General features: G+C 41.5%; 1 protein-coding gene and 1 long non-coding RNA gene across 9 annotated transcripts in view; one reads left to right on the forward strand and one right to left on the reverse strand.

Annotated features, from left to right (window-relative positions):
* Positions 1 to 5,924: 5,924 nt before the first annotated feature.
* Positions 5,925 to 27,451, forward strand: part of LOC128416145 (membrane cofactor protein-like) — a 34,331-nt gene continuing 12,804 nt past the window's right edge. For 2 of the 8 annotated variants that reach the window (XM_053393423.1, XM_053393427.1), the window contains exons 1-9: positions 6,365 to 6,896; positions 7,664 to 7,852; positions 9,584 to 9,680; positions 11,162 to 11,247; positions 13,097 to 13,294; positions 16,114 to 16,296; positions 17,049 to 17,114; positions 19,598 to 19,765; positions 20,129 to 20,167. In XM_053393423.1, coding sequence (XP_053249398.1) covers positions 6,752 to 6,896; positions 7,664 to 7,852; positions 9,584 to 9,680; positions 11,162 to 11,247; positions 13,097 to 13,294; positions 16,114 to 16,296; positions 17,049 to 17,114; positions 19,598 to 19,765; positions 20,129 to 20,167 — 1,171 coding nt within the window. In that variant the 5' untranslated portion in view covers positions 6,365 to 6,751. Of the gene's footprint in view, positions 6,326 to 6,364; positions 6,897 to 7,663; positions 7,853 to 9,583; positions 9,681 to 11,161; positions 11,248 to 13,096; positions 13,295 to 16,113; positions 16,297 to 17,048; positions 17,115 to 19,597; positions 19,766 to 20,128; positions 20,181 to 21,606; positions 21,637 to 22,797; positions 22,874 to 23,791; positions 23,850 to 24,352; positions 24,995 to 27,451 lie in introns of those variants that run through there. The other 6 variants (XM_053393426.1, XM_053393424.1, XM_053393422.1 and 3 more) reach the window with 6 other exon arrangements.
* LOC128416150 (uncharacterized) lies at positions 17,120 to 26,599 on the reverse strand. The gene is made up of 2 exons (XR_008331151.1): positions 26,240 to 26,599; positions 17,120 to 17,747 (listed from the first exon to the last, which is right to left on the reverse strand). It is a non-coding gene; the product is annotated as an uncharacterized LOC128416150 (long non-coding RNA).

The following is a 27,451-nucleotide window of genomic DNA, read 5'->3' on the forward strand; positions in this document are numbered from 1 at the left end:
TTATGTGTTATGTTTCTTGTCTGCTATCATCACAACCACAACCTGTGTTTTGTCTGCCCAATCTAAATTGCATTGTTAATACTTAGGAAGATTCTTCCTTGTAGAAGAGATCCTTAGAGGAGTCTTCTGCCTACATATGAGGCATGAAGACATGATGAATTTTCTTAAATATGTGACATTGAAACACTGACAGTACTGCCACAAAGCCCAAGCAAAATCTAGTTGTTTTTCTCATTTGGTTCTGTGGGAACTCTGAAATATTTCTGGAGCTTTTTTTCATAGACATTCAATCATGGGGAGATATGATATCTTAGCTTTTCAATGCCCATTCCAAAAATAGACACAGCTTAATCAAATTGCTAGCATTAATGTTTCCAAGAGCAAAGGCAAGATTCATTTGACTATGCATGATCCATTTTCATGGCTTGGATTAATAGAAATTAACAGACTCTAGAATGACACTTTCTTGATAACCATCCTGAAACACCTGTCTTTCACTGTTGGTAGACATACTACTAAAGATGGGTCATTGGCTTGAGAAAGTCAGGCAATTCTTATTAAATACTACTAATTTATTTTAATGTATAACCATTTGAATATATGCTATGGGTACAATAATTTCACAGTGTTTCAGGTTTACCTATGGGAAATATTAGTTATATCCAATGGCGTCCATCAATGTTGATGAAATGCTCTTTGATCTAATGGAGGTTTCCATCAAGAGAATGGGGAGGAAGGTGATATTTTTTGCCGATTCTTCTTCTCTCCTGCAATCCCGACGCTATTCCAATGAGTCCCCCATCCTTCTGTAGCAGATTTTGAGGGTCAGATCAAAGAAAAGACTTAATGCAACTCACTGTTGAACTGGAACTTACTCCCACAGGAGGCAGGGATGCCCACCAACTTGGATGGCTTTAAAAGAGGATTGGGCAATTCATGGGGAGGAGATCAACGACTACTAGGCACAATGGCATTTTCCATCTGCACTGTCAGATGCGGTATGCCTCTAAATGTCAGCTGCTGGAAATGGCGAGTGAGCAGATTGCTGTTCTGCTTGTGTTCTGCCTGCCTTCAGGCATCTGTTTGGCCACTGTGAGAACAGGACACTGGAGTAGATGGGCTAGTGGCCTGATGCAGCAGGCTTTTCTTAAGTTCTTAAGGCAAGCCATGGCATAGCTACAGAATGTCCAGGGAGGAGCAAAGTCAGTGGCCACCATCTCTCTCTGAGCCCACACATTCATACCCAGGCATAGTTTGGCATAGCGTAATTTGCAGGGCAGGGTATTATAGGTTCAGAAATTCATTCAGGCATTATTGTATGTCTTTTTTTCTGAATCCTGAACAGAATGGAGATAAATCTATATGCAGTGACTCTGAGCTTTCCAAACTCTGTGTCTCGACACATTAGTGTGAGAGCGTGTCGCACTTCTCTCAGGCCGGAAAGGGGTTAGTTTAACCTCCGGTTTGCTACTGTGTCACAAAATGATGCATGTCTAAAAAGTGTGTCACCAACATGAAAAGTTTGGAAAGCTCTGTGTTACATAATGGATTAATATCATATTTTTTATTTCTGCTGATTGAGCCCACTAAAAGGGGTTTAGTGTAATCATTCCTATTATTAATATTATTAATTTATTTATGCTCTGCCTTTTTTTCCTGGCGGGTCTCAAGGTGGCTTACAGATAAAAATAAGAATTGCTTTCCTATTCTTATCCTTGTTTACTCAGAAGTACCCTATTCAATAGGAGTTATTCCCACGTAGGTATGCATAGGATTGCAGACTTACTGTTACTCTTGATGTTTATAAAGAAAATATATAGGGGACAGTCTCACAAAATTAAGCAATTTCCATAGAATATATTTAAGCATACCATAACCACATTCCAATGTGATGCTACCAAAGTACACAATCCTGCTTACAATTAGGATAAATATGTTGCCATAGAATTAATATACTACCTATTGCCTCAACGCACAATATACTGCTGTATCTTTTGCACAGTTTTGTGAGGGAATGTTTTTGATAATGACTCCCTGCTTGCATCAAGAGGTAAATAATAAACATGTTTTAAATGCCAGGACATATGAATGTGACTGCTTATTAATGAGCAGTTTGATCTTCATTGACTAAAATCACTGCTGTAATAGAATAATCTTCTTAATGCTGGGGGTTGTTTCTGCCACAAACAGCCTGTCTTGACCAAGATGCTTTCTGGTCAGGGATGTCTGAAATTTCCTTTTGTATATCTAAAACTAGCGTTGAGTAATGTGCTATTGCCTTAGATTCAGAATGCAAATATGTGTTTTAAAAGCACAGCCATTAGCAGGTAATCTTTCAAGTGCAATCCTATGCTGATTTTGGTTCATTACAATGGTACCCATGCTCCGTGCCTCAATAATAAAACAAATCGTTATGACATCTGATAATCATTCAGTAGATACATACTGCAGACCCTCCAAGTGTCCGTATTTTCCAGGGACAGTTCCAGATTTACAGAGGCCGTCCCAGTTTCTGATTTGATCCTGGAATGTCCCGCTTTTCCTTAGAACATCTCTATTTTCATCAGAGAAATGTTGGAGGGTATGGAGTTATATGACCCCCCCCCCAAGACATGCAGATAAGTAACTATGCAAGCTTTAGAAGACATCTGAAGGCAGCCTTGTATAGGGAGGTTTGTTACTATTTTATTATGTTTTGATATATGTTGGAAGCCACCCAGCATGGCTGGGGCAACCCGGTCAGATGAGGGGGGTTTAAACAATAAAATTATTATTATCATGGAATAGGGTGTCCCTATTTTCATCGGAGAAATATTGGAGGGTATGATACTGTCACCCCATTGCATGACTTACCAAAGCTGTTGTTGTCTTTGTGCCCTTAACTGTACAACTAGGCTGTAGTCTAGTACACATGCTCACGAAAACATCCCATTTTATCTTAGTTAAACAGTAGCTTCTAAGATAGGTTGGATAATGAGCATAGCTCAATCAGAGAACTTGGCACCACCCCAGGCTTCTTGATTGATTCACTTTTTCAGATAGAGAAGGTTCTTTTCTGTCAGAAAAGACCAGTTGATTGAGCACATGGAAAACTTAACTCTTCCAGTGCAGGAATAGATCCTTCCTTTCAGGTAGGAGCCCAGTTATCATCTAGTAGAGTCTCTGGTTATCTAGCACCTCCGGCCAGCTTTAAAGTGGGCCTACTACTACTATAATACTACTACTATTTATAATAATAATAAATTTATTATTTATACCCCATCTATCTGGCTGGGTTTCCCCGGCCACTTGGGCCTTTCTCCCAACAGAATATTAAAAAACCGATAAAGCATCAAACATTAAAAACTTCCCTAAACAGGACTGCCTTCAGATGTCTTCTAAATGTCAGATAGTTGTTTATTTCCTTGACATCTGATGGGAGGGCTTTCCACAGGGCAGGCGCCAGTACCAAGAAGGCCCGCTGCCTGGTTCCCTGTAACCTCACTTTTTGCAGTAAGGGAACCGCCAGAAGGCCCTTGGTGCTCAACCTCAGTGTCCAGGCTGAACGATGGGGGTAGAGACGCTCCTTCAGGTATACTGGGCCGAGGCCGCTTAGGACTTTAAAGATCAGCACCACGACTTTGAACTGTGCTTGGAAACATACTGGGAGCCAATGTCAGAGCAGTGTGCCCTGACCTAGCAGGGGTTTTGTTTCACAGCAGCCTGTAGCAGATGTAACAACATAGCTTTCTATGTGAGAATTCAATGCATTGGGGCTTACTGCCTTCAGCTTGGACTGTTTTAATGCCACTGTGTAGGCAATGCAATCCAAATTCAGGTTTGTAACTGAAATGTTCAGTTTCATCTTCAGACAGATCACCATTGACTACAACAGAATATAAAGCATTCGATCACACAAATACGCACTGGAATGAATGTAACAGTTTGAGTGTTAGGAGTTTGCCACACAGCATTCCATAGATTGCACACCAAATATTATACAATATACTAGTTCCAAACAGACATGAAAGCACAGATGTTGGAGCTGTAGTATATGGGAATGATAAAGTATAGAAAGTAATTGTCAATGGCCCAAAGAGAGTGAGGAGTTGGTTATACATACCGCAGTTTTGTCCATATTAGATTCGTGACTAAATGTGACTTATCTTCTCTTTTTATTACCCAAAGCTCTGCACATAGCAATAATTTTAAAAATGAAATATGATTGAACTATATGCTTTATGAAAGAATAATTATTGCACTGTTATGCACTTTAGTAAGTAAATGGAAGCATGCCTTGTCTTTGCATGTTCCTATTAGTAGAACATAGATATGTTTTGTTTTTTAAATACATCTTCAGTTAAGCAGGTCAGGATTAGTTCAGACCCTGAAAAAGGACATGCATGAGTGTGTGAAATAGGCTAATCTGGTAGGTTTAAGTGAAGAACTGGCAAACAACACATTTGCCTTCAAATTCTATATTTGAGGGGGAAATGCCTAGAATTTCTTTCATGTTGCTGTCCAGGTTAAATAGTACAATGCTGGAATCTTGTGTTCCAAGGTATTTGCACAATGTTTTTTGATTTGTGAAATATAATAAAAGCATTCCACTAATGTAACCTTGTTTCTCCCCGTTACTTTCCTTCAATTGTTTATCAAACTGATCTGTTAGAAGGATTCAAGAGCTGCTGCTTTGTTTGCCTTCCATGCCACACCTCCCCAAACTTGCTCAAATGGAAACACAGGTAGTGGCAGCAGCTGTGAAACACTGCTTAAATGCCTACAGCAGCTCCATGAAAAGCAGGATGCTGAAGGGAAAGTAGCAGGGAACTAATAAGTGAAAGGGAACAGAGGATGAAGGAATCAAAAGAAGAAAAATTTAACAGGAGGAGGAAAAATGAAAGTGAAGGTAGGAGAAAAACCGGATTAGCTGCAAGCAGAACTAGAGGGAAGAGCAATTCTGGATTGTTAAACCCTGTGGGTGAGCCAGAAAGAGGCATTATAGGATAGCGTAGGTGGGTGAAAGGAACTACACTATCGGAAAGGCATTATGACGGGTCTAAGTAGTATGTAACTACACTGCAGAATATAAGACAGAAAAGGGGTCCTGTGATGAAAAAAATAAATGTCCAAGCCCCAAGGCCGGATTTAGGTTTGATGAGGCCCTAAGCTACAGAAGGTAATGGGGCCCTTTATATGTCCAGCTGTCTTTTGTCAACAACAAATTGTCACTTTTGTGTGTGTGTTGAATACTGTATATGCTATATGGTAATTTATGGACGTAATAGGTATCTAAAACCATTTTTTATTTGTGCATAACAAATAGGAGCCTACACAACACAAGACACTGTTGCTGTATGTAGGTTTTATTTCATTGTTTTTGTCTCATATTTTGGAAATGTACATCCAGGTTTTTCCCCTTAAAAAAATTTTGGGGGCCCCCAAAAGAGTGGGGCCCTAAGCTATAGCTTGCTTAGCTTATACGTAAATCCGGAACTGCCAAGCCCTAGTATTGTGTATGGAACTAAGCGTAGGTCCTGGGTGCCTGAGCATCCACAAAATTCCCCATGAAGGGGCCGGGCACCCACGAATTTTGGCTCCAGGGCCATTCACGCTGCATGGCACCCACGGCCCCTGGCACCCACGGTTGCCGGGCCAAGCTGGCACTCCTGCAACTAAGGCTGCCATTCCATGTTCGCCTACGGTGGGGCGAATTCAGCGTACGATCCATCGCATTCCCTGAGCACATCCAGGACACCAGAGCGCAAGGCAAGTTGGTTGTTGCAACTGCTAGGAGAGCTCCTGTGAGCAACTTGCTCTGATGCGGGCTAGAAGTTTAAGCGGAAAACCGTCGGTCAGCGCTGCTCCTCCCCACACCACCCGCGGATGACCGCGTCCCAGCGGGGGCTCGCGATCTCCTCCCACGCGCGATACCGAGCGCACTACGCGGCTCTTCTACCTACGTTTCCCACCCGCCAATCCCGAACGCGCGCCTTTGCCGCCGCCTCCAACCGGCATGCGCGCGGTTCTGGGGCGGTAAGGCCGGGAACCGATAACGGCGGAGACGGCTCCCTCTCTTCGCCCTCCTCCTGGAGTACCTTACCTGAAACCACGCTAGTGCTCACGCCCCTTGGCTGAAAAAAGCGCCGCCGCTCCCTTCCCCTCGAGTTCCTTCCGGGGCCCGCCACGTCGCCTTGCTTTTCCGTTGTGGTGCTTTCTGTTTTTCTGACTCTGGGTTCTCCTTGTTGTGCTGCTGCGATGGCGCCTCTTACAAGTTACTCCAGCGGGCCTTTGTTGTTGGCGTCGCCGCCGCTGCTGCTGTTTCTCTCGTTTTCCAGAGTTCGAGGTGGGGTGGGGTGTGAGGTAGGGTGAGGGGGTTCAATGCATTTCGGTAGCCTTGTTCAGACTGTTGGCATATCTGCCAGATGAGCTGCCGGCCTCTTGTGTTGTTTTGGAAAGCTAAGCGCAAGAAGGCCACTTTCTGTGTATGGACTGAGAGGCCAGTTACTTCAAAACCTGTAAATTTAGGGCATTAAATTTCGCTAAAAGTTAAGGGTGTCCTTTTCTTGTTGCCTTCAAAACTTCCTAAAACAGCAAACTGTCAAACGCTGAGGGTAAATGTGGTTGTTGCATATAACCTATCTTCAGATAAGAGGATTATACTTTAATTCTTGAAAAACTGAAGGTCATGGTATGGCAATAATAAATAGTTGTTGGGACCAACCAAAAGGTTACCGGCAAGGTTTCAAATGAGCTAGGATATTTGTTGGGGATGTGCCATGAATGCAACCCAGATTGGAGGAAGACAACATGGACTTTGTATGAATCTGCAAAATTATTTATTAGTTTCATCTACTCAAGATCCCTCAAGAATACAACACATTCACACAGTCTCTGCAGGGATATAATAATAAAAGGTAGTTGCTCTAACTAGGTGGCCAGTCTGCTCACACAAAGGAATGGATAGAGCTGGCCAATGATGGAAGATTCACATTGCTCCTTGGCCTTCTGAACTTTTTGCCCCCAAATGGCCCTACGATTTTTATACTTTAAGAATATTGCCTCTTGGTAACATGCCATATTGGTTCATCTTCCAGCCTTACTTTAAGTAAATAGACATAACTGTCCTAAAATATGGTATTATTCCAAGGAAAGTTCAGCAGTGTCATCTTTCTGGGAATGCTCCTTAATCTGCTATTTTAAGTCCTGTTTATTTAAAATAGCCACCATTAATTGGACCTGTTCCCTCTTTGCATCCTTTGCACAGAGCTCCCTCTGTCTCCTGTTAGTCATTAGATGGTGGTAGCAGGTGTGCCACCCATATGGTTCTCACAAGTCTGTTTAGATGAAAAGGCAACCACTTGCGGTATTTTCCATGTGAGTAGCAGGTGGTAAATAAGACTTCCATCTGAACCTCACTTACCTACAAGCAAGCCCCTTAAAATTCGAGAGAGCTTACATCTGAAGAGACATAGTTATGATTACTCTATAAGTCTTAATGGTGCCAGTCTTCTTCCAGCTGTCCTCTGCACATGAACTCCCAGAATCAATTGGAACATGGTCCTATAGATCCCAGTAGAGGAAAATGTCATAAAGATTTATGAATTATCCAGAGTTCTGCACTACAATGAACCTTGTTTTCTCTCCCATAGCTTCAGAACTTCCTCTGAATTTTTATTTCCAGGTGATTGCTCCTATCTGCATGTAACCAATGCTAGCCTAAGGACTGGGAGTCCAAGAGACAGCTATCCTACTGGGACTGTTTTGCAGTACCGTTGTATCCCAGGTTATGAGCCTATTCCTGGAGAGACTCTTTCTATTACATGTCTTGCCAATTCAAAATGGTCAGTAGAAAATCCTAGGTTTTGTCAAGGTAAGTTTCACTTAATTTTCTGAATATCTAAAACTGTTGAACAGCCACCTTAGATCAGACCAGTTATGTCAGTAACTTGCTTATGAACTGGAGGAGGTCCAAACATTGCAGAAAGTTAGGAAATAATAAAGGAGGCTTTTCTTTTGTAGAACATTGGAGACTTAAATCAGGGAAATGGAATATTCTGAGCATCACTCCTCCTAATGATGAACTCAAGTGGTGAATGCCCTTGGGTCTGTAGATACAAGGTGCTTCTAAGAAACGAGAAAGAGCAATAGCATGTTTGAATGAACCCCAAAATTTGCAGAAGTACCAGATATTTAAAAGGGAACTAAGGGGGCAAAAACAGCCCAGTGAAGCTTCGCTGCCTTAAACCTTAGGCAGGAGCTCCAGCTGGTCTTGCTGCACCCCCACACACAGGCATGACGTGGCAGCTCCCATAACCTCTTGGGCAAGAGTGGCGTCCAGCACACTTCCCTGTGCCTCTGAGCCTTCAGACTTCTTCCTGGCTCCAAGCAGAGTATCGCAGCAGTGGTGTGTGCCTTGTGTAGGTGCAATAAATCACTGTACATACGCAAGCTTTTTTCTAATCTTAAGAGGCTTTAATGAACAGCATAGCTGGGAGATTGAGCAGCCATCCTCCTGGTTCATCAGCCAAGCCACACCTTAGTAGGCTAGACAATACACAGAACTGTTTAACCCTGTAAGTTCTGATTCTCCTCACAGAACATAGCTGGTGCTGTCCTTCCTGGGAGGTTTTTAAGCAGAGGTTGGATGGCCATCTGTCATGTATGATATAGTTGAGATTCCTGCATTTTAGGGTGTTGGACTTGATGACCCTTAAGTCACACTATACACTATAATATTGTGAAGGTGAGAGGCACCAACACTGTCAGCTCTTCTCCAAAAGTAGGTGAGGAGGATGTATTGGAGGTTCTCACCTTAAATAATGACTAGAAGCTGCCCCGGCCTGATTTTTCTCCACCATGGCAGATGAATAGTATGCTTACAAAACTACTGTACTTAAAAGTATAACTGTCTTAAAATTATTTGAACAAATATACCTTTGTTTTACCTATTGTCATAAATACAGGTGTGTGGGAGTACTATTACAACTTTATAGTAAACAAAATAGAGTTTTTAATGATCTCAGATGTCAACTTTTTGATACTGGATAGTGTCAGCAGCAACAGTCCAAAAACTTTGAACATCTATATGCCAGAGGTAACAAAGAAATAAGTGTACATAAAGCAAGAAATGGTCTCTCAACTGCTTTCAACTCGTGAAGGAAAAAAGAAAGAACACTTAATGTCTGCATCCATCCCTAAAGATCACATTATTGTGAACCACCAGTAAAACTGGATATTGAATTATCCTTTAATGAATATATTATTTCCAAGGACACTTTCAGACTGTCTCTATATTGTAGGAGGGATTCAATTAAATACCAACAAATTCAGGTAGCACAGTTGACATGTATTTGGTTCTCTTGTGCACCAAATTTGATTTTTTTAAAAAAATAAAAAATTGGACATTTTGCAGTAAAGAATGTGACAGGAAATTGCACTGGAGATACTGAGATAATTTTTTTGGACACAATGCCGTATAACCTCTCCCCAAACAAACAGATCATCTGGAAGTGGCCTTGGTGTCTGTAGTGTACCCTTTTTATTTTATTTTTAAAGAAATCAAGGCTGCATGTGCTAATGCTTGTTTTGATTTTCCTGTTAGGAAGGCGATGTCCTACTATAAATTTAGAGAATGGCAGAATAGTAAAATCAAAAGACTTGCGGCTAGGTGATGAAATAACTCTAGGCTGTAATGAGGGGTGAGTTGTAGGTTGCCTTGTACCTACTTTGCTTTGTTTAGAACTCCTGGGAAGGGCTCGTGACAGACATATATTAATTGTTAAAATATTAGGCTAGATTTTTGACATTAATTCTTATCTAGTTTTGTTGTTATTATACTCTAAATAAATTAATAAACACAAATAAGCAGCACCTAAGAACAGGTCTACCATTTCTGGTTGATTTGGTAACTGAGCAACGGCAAGCTCTGGCTTCTGAGAAATGTGTATTCAGGTCTTTCATTTGGTTATTTCTCAGTGTGTAGAACTGTCTTTCAATGCTGGCATCTGGATGTGTTTCCACTCACTGATGAAACCCCCAGTTCTTTCCCTGGCTCCTTTTACTCCTTGCAGCCCTTAATTAAGTGCACTGCTGCTTCAAGCAAGTCCACGGTTCTCTGTTCATTTCTCTAAAAATAAAATAAAATAAATATGCTAGAATAACTATATTAGAGGGTTTTCATATGCCCCTCTAACTTCCCGTTCTCTCCAGCAAAATAGACATAATAATATTTTGCAGAGTTCATGTGATCCACACTTTCTCAACCACAGCTCTGCCCCCTATGATATGGTGTGATATGGATTTTATCTACAATTGTGTTCTACAATCCCTTCTCTCCAGCAAAGTAGACACAATAATATTTTGTGTAATCCACACTCTCTCAGCCAGACACCCTGCGATATGGTGTAATAATAGTGGATTTTGTTTATAATCGCTTTGGGAAAGTAATTTTCTTAATGGCAATAAACTCAAGTGGGGTGGGATGGCATTTTTAATGACATAAGGTCTGTTGGGAAGATCATGAATTCCTACCTTTACTGTTCCCCTTTGTTTTTGAGGTCACACACTACTCCCCATCATAGCTGAATGTCAATCCTGGATTAGATACTTGAATTGTGTTTCAAGTACTTCACCTTGAATTGAGGAAGTCCACTATGATGAAATTTGAAAGCCTAGGTTGCTGCTTACAAAGGCACTATGTCCAAGCTACTGGCGTTTTTATGTTGGTATCACTTTTTCTGGGCACTCTTTAACAAAGAGATAATTCCTGTATCTGGAATTAAATTAAATTGCTAGCTTGTCTCAACCTCGACTGAGAGCACCCAGAGAAAGGGCTTTTTCAGTTGCCCCGCCTTTAGAATCCTCTCCTCAGGAAGTTTCCCCTGGTCTCATTTTCACATTGTTTTAGCAGCAAGTGAGACCTTTACCAGGTCTCATTCAGTGTTGTTTGAACTGGCTTCAATCCTACTGTTATTATATTCTTGCTGCTGTGTTGTTTGTAACTGCTTTTGAACTGGTGGTGGTTGATTTTATTTTTTTCTGTTTATGTCAACTAGCACAGTGGTGACTCTGTAGAATGGGATATAGTCTAAATAAAGCAAGTGTACTAGATAAGAAATATGCTCTATCTGCACACTTTATGTCCTGTGCATTAAAATACAAGATTTGTCTTTCTCTTTAGGTACAGAATAGTAGGCGTAAATACTCTTCAATGTAGGCTTATAAACAACAACGTTAATTGGAATAGAGACCTTCCACTTTGCCAACGTAAGATGAGCTAGTTTGAATTTATTAAGTGTGAGCTCAATGTGTTACTGTGTTACTTTGTTTATTGCAAAAGTGTAATCAATATACAGAGTTCAAGATATTTTCTGATCATGTACCATATACACACCGTCATGGTTGTTGCCAACTAGCTGACTTCACCTACAGCTTTCCCCAGAGCAGGAAATTGGTGTTCTGAAATAACCCATTTGTTTGCAAAATCACACATAAATGGGAACTGGTGGAATTGGTATTAGATCAAGGAGAAGTCGTGTGCATAAGGAATTGCTGAAGTCATTCAAACCATTGCCATTCCCTACAAATGGATATATTGTTAATCAGGAACCCTAAAGAGCCTGTCCACTAAGCCACTTTTCAATGTTTCTTGGAACAGAAACGATTTCTTCCGTTTAATTTAGCATTTAAGTTTTAGTGGAAGCATCTTTGCTTCATTGTTCTTATTCAGACAAGAGAATCTAAGGGAGTAAAGCAGTGCAAATAGAACATGTGCATTGCACTAATCCCACATTGTGCTCACTGAGCCACTGGTGAAAGGGGTTAGTCTGGGGAGCACCAGAAGGTCCTCATCTCTGTGGTTTTTCATATGGGAGCAGGGGAGAGAATCATGTATACCACCTTGAACTCATTGGAGGAAAGGTGAGACAAAAATATAATATGAAATGAAATGAATTAAAAAAGTAAAAATTAATTTGGCTACAGCAGATTCCATAATGCTTCAACATTTTTTACCTATTTTTTTGGGCTCACCTTTTGGCCTGAGTGCTTAACACCTAACAATGGCCTCTGAGGAGCCTGAATTTGAATCATCCATTGGTTGCCCTATATAACTTGTGGGGACTTACATACTCTTGGAATTAGAGTTTCACCTGTGGGTGGATTGGGGAGCAATTGGGTCAGATCCCCCTGAATTACTGGAAACCTCCTGGAACATTATTTGCCTTTTCATCTAAAGCAGTCTCTTCTGGGCCTCTTTACATACCTTTCAAGTGGTTTTCTGCATGCGGAGGTTCTCTCCCCGCTCCCAGTGGTTTTCAGGGGTTCATCCTTTATTACATCATTTAAAAATACTTTTTATTAATTAAAAAAACTATGGAATTCAGCAAATTTATTTGACCTACAAGCAAATATGGTTGATAAAGTGACTTAGGGCATTCACATACTCTCATTGCTTTCCCTTGGTATAATAGGGTCCTTGTTTTTGTAACCTTTCCTTGTCTGACCATTCTGTCTATGGTATATACAGTTTTAGTCACTTCCTTTCATGCATTCACATACCTGTGGTTTATCTATTTTGGTTTTATGTCATGTATGAATTTGTTCGACAGCGATATGAAATTGTATATGGACTATGTATATTGTCATTAAATCCCATTTGATACCCTGCATTTTGGGGTCAGCCTTTATTATTTTTCTGTGCACAGCTGTGAAGGCAGCCCTGTCTCCATAGGCATGCATGAAGGGAAATAAAGGCTAATAGTAAGGAAGCTGAGGCCACAGCCCCCGCCCCCGAGCATTCCTTGCTCTGGCACTGGGTGGCACTGGGGCTTTGACAGCTCCCTCTGTGAAGCTTCAAGGCTAGCTTGCTTCACAGAAGATCTAGTTTGCTTTTGAGGAGGTTGCAATACCTACACACCTAATACCTAAAGTCCACTTTAGTTCAGTGTTTGGGTGACAGCTAAAATGGATGCTCAGGCCTTGAATTATGAGAAGATTACTTCATAAAGTGGAAGATCTTTTCCATGAAAATAACTTTAGTCCAAATACAATGCTAACAGAGATGCTTTTACAGTTGTCGTCCTACTGAACGGTTAATGTTGCTTTTGATCCCCAGGAATCCCCTGTTTCCCCCCTCCTAAGATTGCCAATGGTCAACACAGTGAGTCAATCGATGGACATTATGACTATGGCACAACAGTGACGTACACTTGTAATGCTTATTACTCACTTATTGGAAGCCCTACTATTACATGTTTAGTGGCTGCAGATGGTGTAAACGGAGAGTGGCGTCCAGCAGCACCTGAATGTAAAGGTGATGGAAACTAATGTTTGGTACCTTTCCTGTACTATGTTAATGTCCTTTGTGAACAGTGGCAGGAAAAAGTAAATCCTTCTTGGAATTTGCTAACTTTGCAGTCTGCTAAGCACTGTGCTGCTGCTGTTCACTGTGTGAGGTTTTCAGTGGGATTGCAAGTGATTCAGTGTGGGAGATGCCAATAATAATAATAATAATAATAATAATAATAATAATAATAATAATAATTTATTATTTGTACCCCGCCCATCTGGCTGGGTTTCCCCAGCCACTCTGGGCGGCTTCCAACAAAGATGAAAGATACACTAAAATGTCACATATTGAAAACTTCCCTGAACACTCCACTGCCCCCTCAATGAGTTGCTTGTTTTAACCTGAGTCATTTTCAGAGGAGCTTATGGTCTGGTCCAATTAAAATAATCACTATTATGTCCCACTGAGAACAAAGGAACCTAGATTTGGTTGTGAGCTATGTATTTGATTAATTTCATTTGGACTTAATCATTGCCTTTAGGTTGTTTTGCTCAGGTTGCTAGGAAGAATAAAAACAATATAAATATAATGTTTCCTGCAATAAATGGAGGAGTATTAAATAGTAATTGTTATGCCTTATAGATTTAGATTTGTTTGGCTTTCTACATTCTAAGAGCTATCTGCGCAGGAACTTTGATAATGCCTGTCTCTGAAGTAGTTTATAGACCTGTAGAAATTTAGTTGGATTGAAATTATATATTTTAATCGGCTTAATTAGTTATTTGAAGTCACCAGAAGTTTGTCCACCTATCCATAAAATAAAATAAAATAAAATAAATCCCAAACAGGTGTGCTAAGAATTTACTTCCAAACCACCCCTTAATGGTTCATGCCTAGGTGAAGAAATAACACCTTAAAGCAAAATGCAATACAAGCTCAGCATCTGGTAGGGACCCAGTTTATTAGAGGACCCATTGCAGTAGGGAAGCCTCTCTAAACCAGAACCACCAGTTAGGAGAACTGCTTCAAAGGCACATTCTGCCAAAGCTTTTACAAGATTTTCCAAATACAATACATTATTAGCCAATAACACTCATACGTAAAGAGAGGTCACAGGTGTTGCTCCTCTATATTATCTTCTTTCATTATCTTGAGTACCCCCATACTCTGGAGCTTCAGGAATCATATTTCATCCACTTATCGTCCATCTTCCATGACAACCAGACCATTAAAATGTCCTTAACATACCATTCATGTAGCTTTCCATGTTTTGGAAGACTCAAGGTAAGAGCAGTCTATATTCTAAACATCCTAAACATTTGTGCTGATAAACTATGCAAACAATTTTTGAGAAAGAAATATATAGGAAATTTGTAGTTCAGAGGTTCACATAAGGTATCAAGAATACAGGAATTGAACCATTCATTGATACATAGCTTTTACATAGAGAATAAATGCAAAATAAACATACAGTGGTACCTTGGTTCTCAAACTTAATCCGTTCTGGAAGTCTGTTCCAAAACCAAGGCACGCTTTCCCATAGAAAGTAATGCAAAATGGATTAATCCGTTCCAGACTTTTAAAAACAACCCCTAAAACAGCAATTTAACATGAATTTTACTATCTAACGAAACCATTGATCCATAAAATGAAAGCAATAATCAACGTACTGTACTATAAAATAAATAAGGCAGTACAGTGGTACCTCGGGTTACATACGCTTCAGGTTATATACGCTTCAGGTTACAGACTCCCCTAACCCAGAAATAGTGCTTCAGGTTAAGACCTTTGCTTAAGGATGAGAACAGAAATCGTGCTCCGGCGGAAGCGGGAGGCCCCATTAGCTAAAGTGGTGCTTCAGGTTAAGAACAGTTTCAAGTTAAGTACGGACCTCCGGAACGAATTAAGTACTTAACCTGAGGTACCACTGTATTGTAGATGATAAAAAAAATGTTTTTTAAAAAAATTCTGACCTGCACTGATGATAGCCATTGTTTGGATGGGGGGGTGTTATCCATTTCCACAGTCACACAATCAATCAGTAGCTAAACTGGGTTCCACACAATCACAAAAACAAATTAACCGAAAAAGCCACAACAACAACAACAACAAAATAGCAAAAACAAAAGTGCCTAATTTAATCCGTTTTGGAAGTCCATTTGACTTCCAAAATGGTCCATTTGAATTCCAAAATTTCCATTTGACTTCCAAAATGTTCGAAAACCAAAGCGCAGCTTCTGATTAGTACAGGGGCCCTGGAAACAATAGCTGACAGCCACATCGGACGTTTGGCTTCCGAAAAACGTTCGACAACCAGAACACTTCTGGGTTTTCGGTGTTTGAGAACCAAGGCGTTTGAGAACCAAGGTGTTTGAGAACCAAGGTACCACTGCAATTATAACAAGTGGCTAAAGAAAAAAAATCTATCACCGGCATGACTAATTATATTCCCTTTTTGCCAGAGTTGGGAGGTTTACAAGTTTAAAGTCCCTGCTGCTTCTTTGGTGGAACATTGGTCTGGTTTGCATAGAACACTAGCCCATGATACAACAAACCACAAGTAAAATTCGAATTTTTCCACAGACAAATAAGCAAACCTTTGTTTTGTTTTCCGGGCGCTCTTCCTTCCTATCTTTGCAGTTTGGCGACTGTCTGAGGTGGGATGGCTAAACAAGCCACAGTTAAGAAAAGGGTGCTGGGTGCACCTGTAATGCAAATCCACAATTTAAATTTTATATGCTAACATCAGACTGTAGTTTATTGGCAATAGTTAAGTCCTTGTGCAAGCTTTAGCAAGCCATAGTTTAAATAACAAGTATATTTCTAAATGCTGTTCTTTTCAGCGGTCGTATGCCGTAGACCTGACATAAAAAATGGAAGAATAACAACTGCGTATAAGCCTGCGTACACCTATGGAGATCGTATAATATCTGCATGTAATCGTGGATACACTCTGGTGGGGAATGACAGTAGTATATGTGGGGCTAACAATGCCTGGCAACCTCCTATTCCAACATGTGTTAGGCGTAAGTATCTTCCTACACTTAAATGGGTTCCTTGGGAGGAATCACAGGGTATAAATTCAATAAATAAATGTCCATAGAAAACGGGAGATACGTAGCCGCTCCAGCAACATATCTCTATTTCCTCACATCCAGAAACGCAAGAAGGGCTTTTACTCTTGCTAGAAGCTCGGTCTTGCCCTCACCAGTTCTGGAAGGCTTCTATAGAAGAATCCTGTACGCACAGAGACTTTGCGCCTGCCCATTAGGGGAAATAGGAAGCCCTGAACATATATTTTTTTAGATGTCCTTTTTATGTTGAGATCTGTAGAGACACCATTGATCCATTGCTGAAGAGGCTCGCCGATCTTTCAAACAAGTCTAAACTTAATTCTCTCCTCTTAGGCAAAGATCACAAGACAACCTGGCTCGTAGCCAGATTCTGTGCCCAGATTTGTAGGCACAGATCATCCTCTAGAATAAAATAGCTCACTAGGGAAATGCTGAAGTTGCCCTTTGGGTCAATTTTTTTATGGTAGACCAAATCTCAGTTGTATGGGTGTATGTATATATCTCAATTTTAACTCATGAGTTATTGCTGCAATCTGCTCCGATTGTATATTTTATCTTTATGAACACTGTTTTTATTGTGTTATGTTACGGGAGCTGGTCTTTGACTGTAATAAAATCTAATCCAATAAATAAATGTCAGAGCTGTTGTGTTGCACTTTAAAGCAGATCAGCCTTATTTCTTTGCCCCCTCTCTTTTCTGCTAGAATCCACCACCACTGTTGCCACCATCCGTCCAAGTGGAAGTACCAAAAAAACAACTTCTAGCAGACGTGAGTTAGAAAAATGTGACTTAAATATGAGATATTAAAGTCAGGATTATCTTACTCCATGTATGCTAATAGGATATATAAGATTTCATAATTAAACCTCTTGGTGGCAGCATGGATGGGGCACTGTTGTTTTCCTGACTTTTTGGGTCACAGCCACTTTCCAAGATGGGGGAGGAGTGAGGAGAGGGGATTACTGCATCTGGTGGACCTCACACCTCCTCATCCAGTAACAATCCATGATATTGGTTAGTGATTTCGCCCTTTCACCACCTGCTCCACCTGCCTGGGCCAGTGACTCACTCGTTGTTCCTGCTGGGGCCGCCTGCCACCAGGGGGCAGGAAGACCAAGGGGCAGAAGGAGTTTTCTCCTTCATCCCCACCCCCTGCCATATTGACCCACAAAAGAAAGCCTGCAGTTTTGAAGTGCAGTCTTCCTTCTTTTGGTGGTGGCAGCAATGTGGGCATGGCAGTGACTTCTTCCTGGGCCACTTGCTTGCTTAGCTCACTTCACCAGCCTACTCAGACATTTCTCTCTTTTGTTCTGTCCTGTCTTCCGCATCAGTGGTAGCATCAGTAATGGTAATCCTTGACTGCCCACGTGCACTCTGTTACCTGCCCAATGATGGACAAGTACTAGAGGAAAAATGCAGATAAAATGAGATGTTGAAGAAAAGTTGGCCTATAAAAAATTCAAATTTGCAGCCAAGAAGGTCAACTCTCTAATTTCATTAGAACAACAAAGGGAGTTAAACAAGGATGCATTTTGGCCCCCTTTTTGTTCAACATCTATATAAACTCCCTAATAGACCACCTACAAGGAGCGGATACACACGCCCCAAAATTAGCAGACAAAAAACTGCCTATCCTACTCTATGCAGACGATGCGGTTATATTGTCCCAGACTCAGATGGGCCTCAAAAGAGCTCTTAACAGCTTATCCCAATATTGTAGAGAAGAGAAACTAGTAGTGAACTACCAAAAAACAAAAATCATGGTTTTCTCTAACAAAAGGAAAATATACAGATGGAATTTAGACAATCAGGAGATTGAACAAGTGACATGCTTTAAATATCTAGGAGTTATATTCCAAGCATCAAGGAAGAAGACTGCCCACATAAATTACAGCTCCTCCACAGCACAAAAAAGTACAACAGCAATCCTAAGATTCCATCGTACAACGGGAGGAAATTTCATTCCTGCTACAATTAAACTATTCGTTGCAAAACCAACAGCACAAATACTATACGGCGCACCACTCGTCTCCCTCTCTAATCTAGACCCATATGAAAAGATACAATCAGGTTTCCTTAGATCACTCCTGCAAACACCTAAATGCGTCCCAAACGCCACCCTACGACTGGAAGCGGGCTTATACAGCATTAAAGCCAAAGTATGGATAAGAACCTTATGCACTTGGCTAAGACTTAACAACTCGCCGGTTGGACTACTTTCCCTGATGCTTCTTGACAAATTCCAATCTAGTTGGTTGAAGGGCACTCTCAGAAAACTGGCCACATATGGTCTCTCCCCAAAGTATTTATTAAGTTTAGAAAGGGGAAGGGCCAAGAACATAATCAAAGAAAGACTCAGGGACATTGAAGCCCAAAATGACTTTAATCAACTTCCGATAACTTATAAACTTCTATACAACCCCCAAAGGCCCCATCTAGCAAACTATCTCAAAGTTCTAGACAACACTAAACACCGATGGGCATTTTCCAGGGCCCGCTTTAATGCTCTCCCTTCAGCTCTTCTAGAGGGAAGATACAATAAAATACCGATCGAACAAAGATTATGTCCCTGTAACAGCAATGAAATCGAAACCATTGGGCATGTCATCTTATACTGCCCATTATATCGAGACTCAAGAAAAGAGCTGATCGAACCGATTCTGAGGAAAATACCTCGTAGTACAGATGACACCTATATCAGACACCTCTTAGCTGACAAAGAGCCCGAAATTAACAGGTCCATGGCAAAGTACTGTTACATTGCAATAAGAATAAGACGAGCAATGATGTCAACAACGGAGTTCAAATTGTAAACATCGAAGGAACGATAATAAACAGTAGCGACACCTGAATTGAATTTTAAAACCTTAAAAGTCGAAACCTGGTCATAAATATAAGCACCAATTCTGTGAATTGGCCATATTTCTACTGTTATTTGTAGCACAATACTACTTTTAATGTCATATTTTTATAAATTGCTTCCTGGTCACTGACCGTATTAAAGATATTTGATTTGATTTGAATTCAAAATATAAGTAACATCAGATGATGATGATGATGATGATGATGATGATGATTATAAAAAACTATTTTAACTTTCTAAAGCTGATTCCAGAGACTGAGACCATAGAGGACCTGGCGTCCTGAGACCATATGGCACCCTATACGGACCTTTCTGACTCCTAATTTTGAAAGAACACATAAATGCAGAGCAGTCAGCACTTTAAAGTTGATATAAATCTCTTTACACAGCTCGTCCAACCACTGGAGGTGGTGGTGGTGGAGGAGGAGGAGGAGGAGGAGATGGAGGAGGAGATGGAGGAGGAGGAGTAGATGATGGAGGAGGAGGAGTAGATGATGGAGGAGGAGGAGTAGATGATGAAGGAGGAGGAGGAGACGATGGCCTAAACCCAGAAAACGGTAAACAATTGCTTTTCACTGTTATGAGTTGATGTATTTCAATAAGTGGAGAGTGACCAAGGAGTAAGCTTATGGATAGAACCAGAGTGGAGGAAATGGACCCTTGTCAAGAACTGGGGGGGGCGGGGGCTGGTGCTGTGGTGTTTGTTATTGTAATTATCTGTATTTTTAATAGCTCTCTCTCTCTCTCTCTCTCTCTCTCTCACACACACACACACACACACACACACACAGAATTTAATTGTTTTTACATGACTTTTTAAAGCTGTTACCATTTTATCTATAAGCTGCCTTGACTCCCTGTCTGGGAAAAAGGCATGACATAAATAAATATAAAAATAACAACCCCCTCTTTTTTTATAGGACCAGGTCCACAGACAACGCTTCCTCCAGACGATATAGGTACAGCGGAAAGGTGGTAGTGACAGCAGATTTATAAGTTTGTTTTTAGATTCGGTATAACACTTCTAATGAGTGTGGTAGCTTTTTAAAAACAGGAAATGGTTTTGAGCTGAGAATGGGAAGTTGCCTTCCACCCAAACAGTTGGTAGCTTGCTAAGTATTGTCAACTCAGACTGGTAGCAAGTCTCCAGGTTTTCAGACAGCGGACATCCTGGGCGCTACCTGGAGATGCTGGGCAGTGAACCTGGGACCTTCCATATATAAATATTCATTCTTATGTATTTATCTGTCTTGTGACTACCCTTCCTCTGCATTGGGGAGGACTCATTAATCTGATCCGCCCCCCTGAGACTTAATGGAATTTGATGGGTTCTTCTGGGGCATTTTGTAGTAGGCAGCCAACAGTCCTCCTGAGACCTTAGTCTCACATTGGAATAGGGAGATACAGCGGGCTTTCAACATAATTGCCCCTGTATGCCTTCTCTGGCACTGTTGAGCCCACTTTGCTGCCTGGCTTTCTGCGGTACTTGCAGCAGTGAAGCAGGCTGGATGACAACTAGAGTGCAGAAGATGTAAGGCTCCATATGAAGTTAACCATTCACATGTTAGAGTGTATGGCAGTGAAAGCTACAAAGGCTTATTTTCCTGTCTTGTTATTGGCATGTACAGCCCTGAACAACTTGGAAACAGGGAACACCTTACCTTGTATACTGCTGCCTGGACACTTTGACCCTCAGGAGATACACTCTCAGTAGTGCCATGTTCTGCTGAGGTTCATCTTATGTCTAATAAGACCAGGGCCCTTTGGATTCAAGTGAACATCAGGCAGCCGTCTTGTCATTTAGGCAGCTGCTTAAAGCTTGCCTATTCACTCAGCCTTTCCTTGGAAGGTGATTCAGCTGTGTTGCTATATTAACTTTGTCTACAGATTTGTGATACATTTTGTATTTGTTTTATGGGTGTAAGACACTTAAAAATACATTTGTATGCTCAGACGTTTCTGACTAAATATTATTCTACTTAAATTCTATATATATCTCTGACATTGTTTATTGTTTGCTGCTGATTTTATTTTAGTTTGTTTATATTTTAATACCTACTAAAATGTTTAACATGTTTAACATTTTAGTATTGAATTTTATTCTATAAACTGCTTTGGGATGTTTGGAAGGGAAGAGGCTTAAATAAGTAATCAGAATGTGTGTGAATTATTTAAACGTGGGAAACCCATTTCTTGGTTCCAGCGAAATACCTCTAAATTCAGTCTTCCATTGTGTACTGGAGTAGATTATTTCCAGTTATTAGTTGTACTATGTTTTATTCAGTGTGTGACACACACAAATGCATACATGCATAGAAAGAGAGAGAGCACACTACGATCTGCCACAATTACATTGCTTCAAATTTTAGCTCACACTTTTTATTTACTTCTTTTCTAGAATCTGACAACACTGCAACAATTATTATCGGTAAGCAATTACAGAGCAAGTTACTTCGCTGCTATTGTACTTTCATGCCTTGTAGTAATGTGTGTTTCCTTTACCTTTTACTCCAGTTTTGGTTTAAATGTTGAAGACTCCTACTTGGAGAAGATGTTGATTCTTTTTCAAATATGCTTAGGGTGCAAACTTTTCTCCAAGATCTGCTGTTCATTTATTTATTTGGTGAGGCCAGCTTTGCTTCCTCCACTATCTTTGCTCCTGTAATGTACATAGCTGTCTCCAAATTCAGCACAGACTTCCCCTATGCTGTGACTTCTAATGTTCTTGCACCTGGGTGTTACTGGTGCTTTTAAAAAATCCTCAGGAGTAAGGGTGTCTTGAGCTCAAGCATGCCAACTCCAGGGGGCCTGGTGTTGAGGTGGCTGTGTGTGTGAGACACATCGCAGGGCTAATGGCCAGCTCCTTCAGAGTGCTTGGTCTCCTCCGCTGCACGTGCATGACACGCGATACGTGTGACATCACACACATGCTGGGCCCCCTCAATCTTGGGGGCAACCTGGTGACTCTGCTTCAGCTTCACATACTGCTTGGGTTGGAGAGTTGCTCTTTGATTGTCATTAGGGCCACTAAGTCTGCAGACATCTGTTAGGGGCAGGAAGAACTCGTTGCTGCAATCAATCTGAGGACAACTGCACATCTGCCCCAAAAGGGGGTAACTGCAGATGTACAGTGGACTCGCTGCTCAAGGTATATATGTGCCAAGTAACTCATCCACTCGAGTGGCTTTAATGTCCATTGAGCATTACAAGGTAAGAAGAAGAAGAAGAAGAGTTTGGATTTGATATCCCGCCTTTCACTCCCTTTAAGGAGTCTCAAAGCGGCTAATATTCTCCTTTCCCTTCCTCCCCCACAACAAACACTCTGTGAGGTGAGTGGGGCTGAGAGACTTCAAGAAGTGTGACTAGCCCAAGGTCACCCAGCAGCTACATGTGGAGGAGTGGAGACGCGAACCCGGTTCCCCAGATTACGTGTCTATCGCTCTTAACCACTACACCACACTGGCTCTCAACAACTTGTCTTGTGACTTCTATTGATACTATTGCTTTTCCTCAACACAAAAATAATTACTTTGTCTTATTAATTGGTACTACAGCATATTACTGGATTTATTTCTTTTTTCCCTTCAAGGATTCGTCCTGGCTATTTTAGTTGTGCCTTGTCTAATTGTTGCATTTTGGAAATACAGATCGTCCATGAAAACTAGGTGAGCCAGCCCCAGAGCAGCTGTCCCTGATTCTCTGTTGCCTTCTTGGTTGCTGAGTGAGCTACCATATGCTTCTTGACTTCACTTTGCCTTCTACTTTGCTCACACTTTCCGCATACATGTGCTTAGTGTTCAGAAAGGGCTTGCACATTTTTTGTTGAACAGTTGCACTAATCTGCTACCACAGAATAAAAGCACAGTAATTTTTCTAGAATGGGTAGTCGGTATTTTATCCCATTTGGTGTTCTGATGTGACAGAAATGGTCTGTCTCAATTTACATCAGCTGTCCATCCTAATGCTGACTTCACAATGACTATTCTGGCCTGAAAATCTTGAAATCTGCTATTAAATAAAGTTATAAAACATTCTGTATTATACTGGGGCCACCAAGGGTACTTGCAGTTTGTGGTTATTACTTTCAGAAATAGTAAGCAGAGGCGGAGCTAGCTGCTTCAGGACCCGGAGTGGCCCGCAGGGGTGGGGCTAGCCGCCCTCGGAGGTGCACCTGCAGCAGGGAGCATCCCAGTGGGGTACACTGGCAGCAGTGCACGTCCCATGTGGGCGCCACCCATGGCGATGTCACCCCCCACAGGGATGACACCAGGGGTGGGCTGTACCCACCTTTCTCCGCTACTGATAGTAAAAAAATGGATTTGTTGAATAGTTCTGTCTAAAGGCAGTAATGTTTTGTTTTGATTTCCCCCCTAGAAGAATCTAGGCCAGTGCTATAATCATTCTAAACCAACAATTTGCAGCAATAACTTATTCTGCACATTTCTCTCACATGGCTTTTCTTTCTTTATTTGTATCCAGGGCTTTCCATTTTTGTTGTAGCATTGTATGCATGATTTTACTGTTTAGATATGATGCATATATCTTCCCATCGCTTTGTGAGTGCTAATTAAGCTGTTTCCATAATTAATACAGAAATTATTTACTCATTATGAATATCCAGTGCAATAATTTCTGTCCCAGGTAGGTTACATGTCTTTTAAGTCTTCTGTGGGATTCAGATTTGATACCAAAGCATGCTGATTATTTTGTCAAAGGCAAGAGTTCTGTTTTATGCAGAGGCAATAACAACCCCAGTAGAGAAAAGGGCAGGCTCATCTAAGAGGAATCTGTTGGTAGTTACTATTTTCTATAGTTAGTGTGTTAGTCTCCCACTCTTATATCTGTTTTGCTTATATAATCCTAATTCACGTCATCTGCTTTACTTCTAATATCCTGCAGTTGCCAACAATCAGTGCATTACTTCTGAAACTTCTGAAATTTATTTTCCTGCCCAAGAAGCAACAGCATGGCTACTGTTTCAGTGTGAAAGTTACTTACAATACTTTTAAATTTTGAATAACATGAAGTGGAATGCTGATGTATTTGTGTGTTGCTTTTTTCCTTCCTGACAGGAAAACAAAACAAAATGATATAATGTTTGGAACATATGTATTACTTTTAAATATTTTATTTTATTTTTACAGAGTACCCGAAGCTCCTTCTAGTCCTGCTCAATTTGACAAGTCGGTATCAAAATCTGGATTGGAAGCCAAAGGTTCTCAATTGAACAAGGTTTCTTCAGTAAACCTGTAATCCAGCACCCTTCCAGTTGATCCTAACAGTTCTAATTTTTATAACAGGAAATGAGAATTAAGGGAAGGACTATGTGAAAAGTCAAAGCCTTTTTCATTAAGAACTGGCCATCCAGCTACTTGAAGCATGAAGCAGTACTGGGCCCCAACACAACTCTCATCATTTGCTCTTACTTTTGCATAGAACTGGGTTCCAGCTTCCCTTGAAGAATGTCTCTTTAAGTGCCTTAATCAAATACAGAGCCAAGCAGAACTGATTGTGTATCTACCCTGGCAAGGTGCATTATTATTTCTTCAAACATTGTAAAGATGTCATGGGTTCTGTGTAGGAAATGTGAAATGTTACCATTTGTTTCCTAGAATCTTGTTCATCTCATGAAACGGAGGGGGCAAGTGTAGTTGTTAAAATTTACCAAACTTTTGACTTCCTCAAGACTTTCTCATGCATAATTCTAAAAGCTGCCTTGATTTCCTTACAGGATTTTCAAAAGTGTAAACAACAGTAATATGTGCCTAATATGATATATATATAATATATATGGTCATAGGCAAACAAAAGCTCTGCATCCTTAACCGAAAAATCCAGGAACACTTTTACAACACTTTTACAACACCTTAATTTCAGTGGGAACAAGTTAAGTAAAATAACTCTCCCATTAAAATCAATTAGAGTGAAAAGTGCAGTGCTTCAGATAGCTGAATTAAAGCTTGCTATATTCATGAAGGTATTTTGTTTGTTATACACTGTTTTTTAAAATCTAATTGTGCATCTTTATTTTTTAAAATTGATTAAATATGTATAGAGAAGAAAAGTTGTTTATCTTAGAATGCGTGCAAGTAAATTGAAATGTTGAATAAAAGACATTAAGTATTATCACTAGCTTTTCTACTCCCAATGTGATTATGCAGTACAGCTTGGGTTGATATAGCTAATGCTACATAGCTGTTTCAAATCGCTTTCTGGCTATGCATAGATACACAATGCAGTGAAGATACAGTGGTACCTCAGGTTACAGACACTTCAGGTTACAGACTCCGCTAACCCATAATTCGTACCTCAGGTTAAGAACTTTGCTTCAGGATGAGAACAGAAATTATGCGGCGGCGGCAGGAGGCGCCATTAGCTAAAATGGTAACTCAGGTTAAGAACAGTTTCAGGTTAAAAATGGACCTCCAGAACGAATTAAGTTCTTAACCCGAGGTACCACTGTAGATGTTTGTGGGCGGGTATTTAACTTCTCCTTTACAGCACCTAGCCAAGCATTTTGTGCACTCTTTTTTCTTATGCAAAGCCTCACGAGATGGTGCCTTGAACAGCAGTGAGTGTTCTCAGTATCCCAGGTGGGCCCTAGTATCTCAAGTGTTGCTGCTGATCAATGCTAGGTCGGTGAATGGCAAAACAGCCATCGAGGAGTTGATCTGGGATAAGCATACTGGCCTGCCTTGTGTCACAGAGACCTGGTTGGATGAACTGGCAGGTAAGTAACCTCTCAGCTTTGGCCACTAGAATTATCTGTACAGCAGGAGGCAAAATCAGTGTGGTGGGGAAGCAGAGCTGCAGTGGTCTGTCATGATTGCATCTCCCCTGACCAGGTGCCCTTTCTCCTAGTTTGTTGGGTTTAATTGTATGCATCTGAAGATGGATGGCTGGGACAAAATAGGGATTCTGCTGCTGTACCCTGGGGCTCACAGTCTCCCTCAGCTAGCCAAGGAGGTCTTGGGGCTGGTGCTGGAGTCCCCCAAGGTTGTGCTAGGGAACTTTCATTCATGCGTAGATACTTCTGTCAGAAGCCCGACTCTGTCCCAAGTAATTTCTGGCCCTACTCATGCATCTGGGTGCACTCTGGACTTGGTATTCTGTGCAGAATTGGATGATGGTGGTCTTAGAGTGCAGGAACATTCTATAGCTCCATTGTCATGGTTGGATCACTACTTTACGGAGTTCAGACTCGCTGAAACTGGATACATTTCAATTTGTACAGCCTAGAGACGTACACAGGATCCTTGGAAATGTGAGAGCTACCACGTGTACCTGTGGTGGGGGACATGTTGTGCACCTTCTGGGATATTTGTCTACCTTTGGTTCCCACTCTGCACTCAGCTTTCATCTGTGGTTCCTAGAAGCTATCAGCATATGTCATCTACACACCAGGAAATGGCTTCAGCTAGCTGGCGAAACCAGGTGGTTAGGGACTTGCCCTGCATCCGAAGACAGGCTCTGGCAGATTGAGTGGACAAGACTAATAGTGGTCCAGTGATCAATAAAGCAGTTTCTCCACGTGTTGTAGAAGGAACCTGGGTAGGTAGCCCATCTAGGATGATTAATTCTCTGATTCTAACTCTCCCGCTGCCATGTAAGATCTCTTTGGGAGAACAAAAGGCCTTTTGTAACCCTACACAAATTCAGAATAGAGTCCCAAAGATGGTTGGATGGCTCCTTTCGGCAGCTGCTGCAGCTCAGCTGGAGCCAAACGGATTGCTCTACTTCCCACATCAAAGCGGCCGAAAGGGGTCTTGCCACGCGCAGATCCCGCGATCTCTTCCCCCCCTGGCGGTGCAGAGAGCAGACCAGGCACCACGCGGCTCTTCTCCCCACGTTTCCCACCCGCCAATCCTGAGCGCGCGCCCTTGCCGCCACCTCCAACCGGCATGCGCGCGGCTCTGGGACGTTAAGGCCGGGAACCGATAACGGCGGAGACGGCTCTCTCTCTCTTCACCCTCCTCCTGGAGCTCCTGAGCTGAAACCACTAGTGCTCACGCCCCTTGTCTGAAAAAAGCGCCGCCGCTCCCTTCCCCTCGAGTTGCTTCCCGGGCCCGCCACGTCGCGTTGCCTTCCCGTTGTGGTGCTTTCTGTTTTTTCAGACTTGCCCCAAAGGGTTCTCCTTTTTGTGCTGCTGCGATGGCCCCTCTCACCTGCTCCTTTGGCGGGCCTTCTTTGTCGCCGTCGCCGCTGCTGCTCCTGCTGCTGTTTCTCTCGTTGTCCAGAGTTAG

Source organism: Podarcis raffonei, chromosome 6 (assembly GCF_027172205.1).
Source record: "Podarcis raffonei isolate rPodRaf1 chromosome 6, rPodRaf1.pri, whole genome shotgun sequence".
NCBI classification, from domain to species: domain Eukaryota; kingdom Metazoa; phylum Chordata; class Lepidosauria; order Squamata; family Lacertidae; genus Podarcis; species Podarcis raffonei.